This window comes from Coffea eugenioides, unplaced genomic scaffold (assembly GCF_003713205.1).
Source record: "Coffea eugenioides isolate CCC68of unplaced genomic scaffold, Ceug_1.0 ScVebR1_1843;HRSCAF=2772, whole genome shotgun sequence".
Taxonomy (NCBI): Eukaryota; Viridiplantae; Streptophyta; class Magnoliopsida; order Gentianales; family Rubiaceae; genus Coffea; species Coffea eugenioides.
In genome coordinates, this window is record NW_020862275.1 from 47,851 (window position 1) to 58,717 (window position 10,867).

Here is a 10,867-nt window from a genome sequence, read left to right on the forward strand (position 1 = left end):
AGTCGACCCGAGTCAACTCGCAAATTTACATTTTACAGATTTTCTTTTGCTAATTTTTTTTAGCATTTTTGAATATTATTCACAATTTTTAGAAATATTAAATCCTTCAAAATTTGCGTCTCGCCAAGACTGTGACTGATATGCCGAAATCGATGTGGAATAGTTCGGGCCGCGACCGCGACTTTGAACCATGCCGAGACAGATGATGTTTACGTCCCTTTTGATGATGTCCATTTAAGGCTGGGTCTCGTTGTAATGAACTGATTCATAAAATAAGCCCAGACATACAGGCAAAAGGACTGATTGGTGCAAGCATTTCTGACTTGGAAATCTGTTTGCTTAGACTCGTTGATCAAACTTCAGCATTAGACCCAATTTTCATTAAACGATTGAAATACTTTCTTTTTATGCATAACCTGCTTATAAGACTAGTGAGAAAACTAATGCCAAGATTCCCAGTCACAGAGATTAAAAGAAAATATGTAGACATAATGAACCACTGAAGCATAAAGTAAACTGGGGAAACCACTTACAACCCAAAAGCATTTCATAATACGAATTTAATTTAGCTTTAATCAGTGTAAGCGATCTCTTGACAGAATGTAATTAGAATTGCGGAAGCAAGGCTGAAATTTTCCCCGAAACATTTAGGTCTTGAAGTCGAAGAACCGCTTTGCAAAGCATAATTTGCTAGGAATAAAGTTTTCTTGCAAATTTCCTGATAGTATAAAGCCTGTAAGTAGCTATTTCTGGCATACAGTTCCCATGCCATTACTGAATGATTAAACTATACCAGATTATGATATGTAGTTGAGACATCAGTGTCTGGGGGCTGGCCAATAGTCGATATCTGAACTGGATCCAAATGGCATCATTGCATAGAACCTTACCTTCCTAATTACTTCTGCCAACTAGTCTTTGCCCACGTGTTTAGGTTTTGTTTAAATCTGAGCAGGACTGTTAGATGTTTAATGGTGAAAACCTTTCTTAAGGGACTTGAATCCGAGTAACAGAAAAGAGTCTTTGGCACATTCTGGTGCTTCTTGGATGTGGCACAAACCCCTATCTTTTGCTGGATAAATTAAGGTGAAGTAAGCAAGAGGGTAACCTCAAAGTTGGAGTGATATCCTAGTTTTTGACTCTTGCACTAATATTAACATGGCATACAGCTGCACAAACTCACTAAGCTTATGCATACCTGCTCTGCTTCATCAAATCCAGCGAATTTTGACTTTTCAGCCCATCATTGTTGCCGGTTTCTTATACTCAATCACTTAATCATGCATTGTCTACGATATAAAACTTTTACTTGTGCTAGTCAGCCTTCCATAAATGCAGTATAAAAACCAGAACTAGTTGTAAACAACTCAAGTTAGTCTGAGTTTTGTGTATTCTTGTATTGAGAAGCATAATGAGGTCCTCTAGCCAAGCTATAATCTTCCTCATGGCTGCCTTTTTGGTGCTGTTTCTCATTGCACCAGCTTCAGATGCTGCAGTTACATGCGGCGATGTAGCCAAGGAGATTGGCCCTTGCGTTAACTACCTGAGGTCAGGCAGTGGGGCGCCACCTGCTTCTTGCTGTGGAGGAGTTAAAGCTCTAGCAGCTTCTGCAACAACTACACCAGATAAACAGGCTGCTTGTGCTTGCCTTAAGACTCAATCCAAGAATCTGAACATCAAACCTGAGCTAGCTAAGGCTCTTCCAGGAAATTGCGGAGTCAGCTTGCCTTATCCTATCTCCCCGAATTTTGATTGTACCACGTAATAACTCTTGCCTCTTGCTTATGGGCGTATTATATCAGCTTGTACTCTTGTTTCTAAATGTTTGTTGTTGTCCTTAATTTGCAGGATCCGCTGATTCTGAGGCAGCTCCGCAGAGGATAAATGCTTCTCTTTTGTATGAAGAAGCAAAGTACGATGATGCCGGTCTTATTTACATTACGATGATGTTGGTTCTCTTTATCTAGTCATATTATGAATTTTGCTGGACTTATATCCTTGCTGTCTTGTACTGTGAAATAAAGCATCGCAATGTATTATATTGTGAGAATTTGGTTTCTCAAATCTCAAGTGCATTACCTAATTCCTGTATCTCTTCTAATTTCAGTTTTTCGTTTGTCAATTCATGGTAAATTTTCTACCAAGTAGATCACACTAAAACAAAAACGAATCCTCAAAAACCATAGAAGAAATGGCGAACCTGTTCTCGCTACGAGCAGAATGCAAACCGGCTTTTTGTGGCTCTGTTACCATCACATCTGCTCCAAATCCCACAATGATATGCTTATTCATCATGTGATCATGGTTCGCCATCGCAGGTCGCGTCCCGGTATATCGATTGAATATCGGGTGATACGCACCTTATAACACATGAAAGTTTCTAAAAATTTTAAAAAAATTACTAAAATTAGAAAATACCAAAAAAGACACAATTTTAAAAAAAAATCTGACTAGACTTTGAGTTGACTCTGATATATCGGCCGATATCATGCATCACGGATTCGAATTGGCTAATATCGGCCGAGTCAGAGTAAGTCGTTGCGGATATGGTAATATTCGCGATTCAGGGATCTGTATCGTATCGATCCCCTCCGTTCCAGTTACAACTCGGCCGATATGTATTGGTATCGGTTGGCCGATATGGCAAACCATGCATGTGATGATGTATTGTGCAGGGCAGAATTTTACAATGAGATCAATAAAAATGACAAAATTTTGTCAGCTTCGCTATTTAAAATGGCAGTAATAACTAGAAGCTGTGTCTGATCTTTTGCTTACAGTGTCAAATTGATACAAGAAAAGACAACCAAACTCTTCTGACTTAAAAACTCTGATGGGCAAAGTGCTTCAACTGCTATCATTGATTGAAATCTAGTGTGAATATAGTAATACATCCACTTTCAATTTGATGTTTATTACAAAACATGAGCACTTTTGGAATCTAAGAATCAATGTACAAGTGGACAATCTTGCTTAATTTTTTCTTATATATTCAAGAAAAAATTGTCCTGTAGCATTAATCATAATTTTAAGACAGATAGAAGGCTATAAGAATTGTCCTGGAGTAACGTCCTCTCGTGCTTAGGCCGAATTTTGCAACGAGATAAGCATCAGGCACATGACAGGCTTCCTGATAGCTAATCCCACAGCACCGCATTGCCATAGATCACCTGCTTGCAGAATGCAGAGCCTTATGCAAAGATCACAAACATGCTTCCAACTTTTCTCAATTGCTGCCTGCCCCAACTCTAGCTCACTTACTAGATGTTAACCAAGTTTGCTACTTTTTGACTTCCACCACATCACATGAGACAGAATGAGATGAGTTTTAATCTCCTTTTCTGAATTATGCAACTAATTAAACAATTGCTCCCCCTATACAGATCCTTGCATTTCTTTCTATAAATATCGATTTGCCACCTTGAATTCAAGCAAGACTTAAAACTTATCCGGATTTCAAATATTGAAAGTTTCGTAATAGTGCTTTCTCTGTATCAGCATGAAATCCAAGGCCCCTTTTGTCGTGATCACTCTCTTTGTGCTGATTTTGCTGGTTGCACCTTCGGATGCAGCAATATATTGAAGAGCATGAGCCCTTGTATGACTCATCTGAGGAGCAGCGGTACCGGGGTGCCGCCAGCAGCATGTTGTGCTGGATTCAAGAGTGTCGCATCTTCAGCAAAATCTGCTGCCGACAAAATGGCAATTTGTGGCTGCGTCGGGCAGCTTTCCGGCAAACAAAAGTCACCGATGCAACCGCAAAGGCTGTTCCCGGCCGCTGTGGAATCACCCTTCCTTTCACAATGTCCTCCAACATCAAATGCTCCTGAGCATGTTGCTTAGAATCTTGTGGGAGTCAAACAAGGAGAAACTAGTGAACAACTCCTGTTTATCTTCTCAACTAGTAATACTAGACATTTCTTAAATTTCTTAAAGCTATAAAGTGTCTACCAAATAGTACATGTTTCTGAGTGTTTTACTTGTTACGTGATATTTCCATGATAGCCTTGAAAGGTTTGTTGATTCAAAACTTTGAGCTGAAAATTCTAAAAAAAAAAAAATTGTGAAACAAGAAAACATTTAATATTTGGACAAAAAGAGTATCTATAATCCACTTAGTACCATTTCACTTTGCCAATCTGTTTGGTATAAGTATGTAAGTACACACATCTTCAAGAAAATGTGAATGGCACTCTTATTGGCAATTTGAGTACGTGAATTATACAAAACTAGACGTATCTTTCATCAAGTTTAAACTCAACTATTTTTATGAAATTATGTTTATCTTTTCACGCAAGTTATAAAAACAGAAAGAGTCAAAAGAAGTGTCATTAACAGATAAAGAATGTGACATGAACATTTCTCATATCTGAATCAGTTCTTACATACTCTTTTGGCACTCTTTGTCACTTTTGCAGGACAAAATGTGACTGGTTTAGTTTAATTTGGAGCATCAGAACACTCAGTCAAGCAGCTTCAGTCAACGTTGTTACATACTAGTGATCAATAAGCATGGATGTTTTGATGGTTGCATGAGTCTATCCTTTGAGGGTTCTTGTACACGGTTTGTTACCAATAGCAATAAAAATGGATGAGTTGCTTGTTGGAGAGGAATAGTCTTCTCTCCAGATCCTAACTTCTGATATATATATATATATATATAGATATAATAAGATTACAAGAAGAATCCGTAATAATGGAAGAACTTACTGCTTGATACTACCACAAATTAACCTGTAAATAGTAGGATGAATTTGAATTTTAATTAACCTATAGTAAGAATAAACTCATGTACGGTGAAAAAAAAAATTATACTCATGACTTTGACCATTAGAGTACCTAAACCTTTTGGCATCTTAATCTATTAGGGGCATGTTATAAAAGAAATTAAAATGTGTTGGGATAGGAGATTCTTTGGGATAATTTTTAAAAAAAATACTATAACATTTTTTTGATGTGACGTATGTAAAATAGAAAGCGCGCTAAAAAATGGGTATGCAAACAAATAAATTTGTGCGAAAAAAAGTCCATCCAAACAGACCCACCACAGTCTTCTTTCTAAAACCCGTCTTACCGAGATTTCCTGAAAAAAACTACGCGTTTTATTTTATATAATAATATATGTTAAATGAGACCAAAAAGATGAAATGGACAGAAAATTGTGTATATCAATGGAGGAAATAACGATGACAATAATTCTTTACAATGACACTGCAGAACACTGGAAAGGATGTGACGCAAACTTGGTGGCACCTTTGTTTTATATTGGATGGTTTGAGAAAGGAGTGAGAGGTCTTGTGCTCGAAATTTCCTATTCGTAGAAAAAAAAAAAAAAAAAAAAAGGGGGGGGCTTTGGACTCGGACCACATCCAGGCTGAATTTGTTTCAGAGTAATCCACGACAAGCAGTCAAGCCTGTCCAGTTCGGCCCATAACAAGAATCGTAACTCTGAAGAGATTCAAGATTTTGTTGAGTACACTATTCGTTTGGGCCATGCTAAGCTTCAATTTACCATTTTAAGTATTACGACCCAAAAACACATTTGTTCCCCAAAAAAAAAAAAAAAAAACCCCAAATGTGCGCAATATCTAACTAATCTTGGTTCAACCCCAGCTAATTTTACAGATTTCTCTTTTCGAGGCAAATTTGATTATAATGGTAAAATCCTTGGGCAGATTTGCTCCATACGTGATAATTAATGGACTCAAATGATACAGATTTCCATACACATAAGCACAATGTGATTTTTTTTTTAAAAGCTATTAAACTATGATGTTTACGATTTTTCCGAAAAAAAAAAACATGATGTTTACGATGAATGAAGTGAATTTACATTTGCGAGCAATGTAATTACAATTAAAATTTGTGGCAGCTAAATCAACCATGATGAAATGAGAAAAAACTATTTTACTTGTAGAAGTAAGTTTCCTTGTATTTCTTTCTTTTCTTTTTTGACTGATAAAATGAGGAGTTTTCATTTCATATGTACCTTGTCCTTTTTTAAGTAATGGTCATCGGAATATTTTCTGTGTACAAGTAGAGGTGTCAAATCCTTCAGGACCACCATATTAAAGAGAAGTGGCATACAGGCTACTGTCCACCCGTGAACAAAAATCAAAGCATATGCTAGAGCATTTGCAATTTTCTTTTTACCACTCCCTCCGCCCACTTTGATAGTCCTGTATTCCTTTTTCATCTGTCCCAAATTGTAGTCTACTTTCCAATTGAAGAATATAGTTGTATTTTAATTTTTCTAAAATATCCTTATTCAATGTAAGTAGTTGTTACTATAAACCTACCCCATTTAATGAGAGTTGATTCTTTTTTTACCATCAATTCAAGTTCCCATAAAGTTGTACCATATTTAATGTGAGGGTATTTTAGAAAAATAGCAATCTAAATTTATTTTTCCAACAAAATTAACTATTTTTTCTTAAACTGTGTGAAAAAAGAAACAGAATTATCAAAATGGGACGGAGGGAGTATCTTTTTTGAAGGATCCATAGCTAGTAGTAGAGCATTTGCTAGTCACTATTGGCAATAGAGTAAGATCTAATGGTTTGTTTGGATAGTGAAATATTTGCAAAAATTTATTTACTCACATAATCGATATATTTTTTAATCATCTTTTTATCTCACGTACGACACATCAAAAAGATGTTACAGTATTTTTTTTTTCATTCAAAAAATTATCCCAAGTAATCTACTATCTGCTTAATATTCTAGACAGTACTGCTACTATCTGCTTAATATTCTAGACAGTACTGCTATAGTTTTACCAAGCTCTGATTTTCACATCATGCAAATCTCGAATTGCAAGAATCTTGCCATTGAAAATCACTCACTCCAAAGACAGGAGCAATTGCAATTATGAGAATTTTACACTTAAAAGAGATACATGTGAAAAGGGCTCCTGTTTCTTTAATCAAGAAACTTCACCACCTCCTTTTGGTCTCCAAACTTTGAGTGGAGATCTCAATTGAGGAGTCAAAACTTTCCATCGACAGAAAGAGGAAGACAAAGATTCACATGTTGCTATATGCTAAACTAACCTATAAAGTGCTTGCTTCTAGGGATAAGAAGACAAACATGAAGTCTAAAATTTTGGCTAACTTGTACACATGAAAAGGTAGGGGTACACTGAACTTGGTCATGGACAATTAGTGTTTCTACCAGGTCCACCATAGTAGAAGAAATTACCCCAGTCTCCATCTTTACCAAGCTTTACATCATAGCAATTTGACTCCTCAGTGAAAATGCTAAGGCCAGTGGGGGCTCTCAAGTTGTTTGAGCCATCTACAACCTGGATATTCTTGAAGTAACTTGCCCCTGAAAACCCTTCTCCAGGAAAATGGCCACTGCCCATTTGAGTAGTGGTATGCAATCCATCTGATTCCAAGTTCACCACCTCTCCACCCCATTCTACCATAGAAGCACTGTCAACTAGGTAGGAAAAGAGAGAGGCTGGCCAGTACCCCAGCACATAATCATTTCCAAATTGCATCCACCAATTACCCTCTTTTGGATCCTACCAACAATTACAAAAGTCAAGAAGATAACATTAGATAGAGGCAAGACAACAAACAAAACGACACTGAAAAAGAGAAGCATGATTCCAAAAGAACAACTGTAAGAGATTCGCTTTCCACCTCTATATTATAATCCATGATTCTGCAGTCTTGCATGTTCAAATTATTAACATTTTTTATACTATTGAAATTTTTGTCACAAAATATCACTTTTAACCCCTCAGTTGGAGACTTCTATTCTTATTGAAGCTATTTTTGGCCATGAAGAACAGCTATAAGGAATTCCCTTCCACCTCTATGACATAACAAATACTATGATAGTGTGCCACCATTAGGAAAGTTTTATTTTCATTCTGGAATACTTGTACTTACAAGAGAAAATTAAGCTGAACTTTTGCAGTGTAATAGATTCTCATGTGAACTGATGCTGAACAAATAAAAACCAAAAATAGAAGTACCCTAGTATAAGAAATTTTTGTTGCAAGCATGAATTTTCTTTTCTAATTGAAACAAAACTATTTGGCTTGTGATGATAGTACATGACTTTTCCTTCATTTCATTTTTTTTTTTTTGTGTGTGGTTTATTTATTTTGAAGAAAAAAAAAGTTCCTAATCAAGAAAGGCGTGGGACGGTCGAGTCAGTTTTTGGTAATTAAAGTTACCTTCCATACAAGTATGCTGATGTCGTATTGTGAACCCTTATAGGATGAGAGTGGGGAGATGCTGGCCCCTAGGGCTATTTCACTGTTGATTTGAATAAAGCCTGAGCAAAGCAAGTTGTAGCAACCCGTGGCTTGATAAGCATCACTCTGTCATTATTTTTTCCACATTTTCAACAGAAAGCCCATGACACGGTTCAGATTAAAGCATATGCTAGCTGTATTAATAGAAACTTGATTGGCACAAAACAAAACAATATGCTAGACAAGATTTGATGGCTTACAGTCCAGTAGGTGAAGAGTCTAGTGTTGCTATCTCCATATAAATCAGGGCTGACCTGAAATTTTTGTTCAACTAAAAATTATTGGGGAAAATAATTGATCACAGGCCACACTGCACATGGTTCTTGACATTATCAGCATGACAATAATGGTACTAGGCGTTATGGTCAAAATTACCTGCCAACCAGCTTCAATGCTGTTGAGATCAGAATTAAAAGTACCCCCCAAAAGCCAAATCTGGGACAGGCTAAATTCATTAGGCTGCTGAATTTGAGGTTCCCAAACGTTTATGGTTGCCTTTGCTCCATAATACTTGCCTCCTTCAACATATGCAATTGCATGCTAAATATGCTCAAAAAAAAGGCAAGAAAGGAGGAAATCTGTGAATGGATGGTAAGAGTATTGACTTATGAGACCAGAATTGGAAGAATTGCTTGTACCTGGTGACCAGTTTGGGTGATTAAGTCAGGTGCAGCTGACCTTGGCTGAGGAGAACTTTTGTGCTTCTTCTTTCCAAAACTCCCAATTGAGCTTGCTCTCAAGAGATCCTCCTGTTTTGTTCTTCTAATTGGAATGGTTCCCTCAGGACACCTTCCATTCAAGTGCCACAATTGATGGACTGGTTTCGTCTCCTCGTTCAAATTAGACACTTTACTCACCCCAAAATTTAGCCCTTCTGGATGATAATTAGGCCTCACCTATAAAAGCCAATTACACAACCTCAGCTTTCAAGGGCAATCAAAGCAGACATCTCCTTTGCAGAATTGTGCAAACAGAACTGACCTGAATGGTGTGGTTTTGCAGCAAAGGATGATCAAATGCTGGTTGACGAGACCTATGGACGCAATCAATTATATCGCCATCTGGGCTCTGTCCAAAACCACCCATCGCGCATCAATTATGTAAAACCACACATGCAAACACGCGCTAAAAGATCACACAAAAGCAGAGGAACCTTTACCTTGATGGACTTGAGGGGAGTCTTGTTCAATTTGCTCAACTGTTTCGTAACTTGAAGATTCTGAAATTCAGCGTTCAGTCTTCTTGAAGCATCGCAAAAACTCATCATCAATAGCAATATGAAACAATAGTACAATCCCTTTTGCTTCATTTTGGCATCCATGTATAGCATGCCTTAATCAAAACTTGAACTCCTGCAACAAACACAATCTGGGATGTTCTTCAACTGATGCAAGTGCTATTAATACCACTACATTTCAGAACTGTGGCTTCCTTTTAGAATGGAGCCAAGAAAATCTGCCGACGGTTTGTATTTGACAAGGGAGGAGGATGGTGGAAGGGCACAATGGGAATATTACGTAAAGAAAATGAAGGAAATGGAATGTGAAAGAGTGAGTGAGAAAGAGGCAGAGAAGTAAAGGGTGCTTTGGATCGTCTATGTTTCTGAGTTCATCATCTCTTTGAGCATTTAACAGCTGCACTTGTTTGTCGTTTCAGTGCGCCACTGTTCCCTAGTTCAATCTTCTTTTGGTTCAGACCTTACCAATAATATTTGAATCTCGTGACAAAACAGAACTTACTGCTGGAAACTACAAACATTTGTCAAAACTTTTTGGTGCTATCTAGGTCCATTTTTTTTGTTGTTGTTTTATTTTGACATTTTTTCTGTTACAAAATTGGAAAGATTAAATGTCCCTTTACACCCTTGTGACCTCCTCATCTTCTTACTCAATTAATCAGAGAGGAGAGGAAAGAAAAGATTCAATTGTGAAGCAATTGATATAAATGTACCTCTCAGAGAATTAAGGTTGGGGCCTCAATTCTTTTTAATCTGAGGACATATACATTTAGTGCAGCTTGTCTTCAGTTATAGAATGTGGACAACAAAGGCTTAGTCACTCTTAGACAGACGCAACTTTCACCAGCACCACACATGGCACATCCTTACAAATTCCAGTTATTACAATTTGATCCCACATTCAAATGCAAAATATAAAAAAAAAAATTCCCATCTTGTGATTGGATCATTGATGAAAGTGGGTTTGACCCACATTTTGGTGCAAGTCCACAGTCATATTAAATTAAGCAATGTGCCTTCTATTGCCATCTCACTGTAATAGTTGACTTGTAGTGGGTGCAAGGCTGTCTAAAAAGGGAAAATGATTTCCCTTCACAATCTTGAATAATCTATAAGACTATTATGATGCTATGATAATTTCAATGCCAAGATTCAACAGCCTTGTTTTCCACTTAGAATGATTGGGTGGTTTTGACGCCAATTTGATGCAATGATATGGTGTAATTACGGCTCTCATTTTCTACTTCTAGCCTCCAAACCAAACGCCTTCTGCAGATGGAGAATATTGTTGGAAGTCTTCGGCTGCAGCTTCATAAACTTTCGATTGCTTGTCGTCCATCTTGCACTGATAAATTTTT

The 10,867-nt window shown here is 37.1% G+C and overlaps 2 protein-coding genes across 2 annotated transcripts; one reads left to right on the forward strand and one right to left on the reverse strand.

The window, feature by feature from the left end:
- Positions 1 to 1,383: 1,383 nt before the first annotated feature.
- On the forward strand, positions 1,384 to 2,032 carry LOC113755913 (non-specific lipid-transfer protein 1-like). The gene is made up of 2 exons (XM_027299774.1): positions 1,384 to 1,761; positions 1,849 to 2,032. Exons 1-2 carry the CDS (start codon positions 1,412 to 1,414, stop codon positions 1,856 to 1,858), a joined length of 360 nt encoding a protein of 119 aa, XP_027155575.1. The 5' UTR covers positions 1,384 to 1,411; the 3' UTR covers positions 1,859 to 2,032.
- A 4,772-nt stretch (positions 2,033 to 6,804) lies between these two features.
- On the reverse strand, positions 6,805 to 10,007 carry LOC113755908. Its single transcript, XM_027299769.1, has 7 exons — positions 9,432 to 10,007; positions 9,254 to 9,340; positions 8,911 to 9,168; positions 8,648 to 8,812; positions 8,473 to 8,526; positions 8,192 to 8,338; positions 6,805 to 7,528 (listed from the first exon to the last, which is right to left on the reverse strand). The coding sequence occupies exons 1-7, from the start codon at positions 9,600 to 9,602 to the stop codon at positions 7,151 to 7,153; spliced, it is 1,260 nt and encodes a 419-aa protein (XP_027155570.1). The 5' UTR covers positions 9,603 to 10,007; the 3' UTR covers positions 6,805 to 7,150.
- Positions 10,008 to 10,867: the final 860 nt, after the last annotated feature.

Excerpts from the sequence above, each read along its gene's own strand:
- LOC113755913 (XM_027299774.1), top strand. The coding sequence starts at position 1,412 with ATGAGGTCCTCTAGCCAAGCTATAATCTTCCTCATGGCTGCCTTTTTG.
- LOC113755908 (XM_027299769.1), bottom strand. The coding sequence starts at position 9,602 with ATGCTATACATGGATGCCAAAATGAAGCAAAAGGGATTGTACTATTGT. Across the intron at positions 9,169-9,253 it reads TGCAAAACCACACCATTCAG|GTGAGGCCTAATTATCATCC; the intron begins GTCAGTTCTGTT and ends TGGCTTTTATAG. Across the intron at positions 8,527-8,647 it reads GCATTGAAGCTGGTTGGCAG|GTCAGCCCTGATTTATATGG; the intron begins GTAATTTTGACC and ends CAAAAATTTCAG.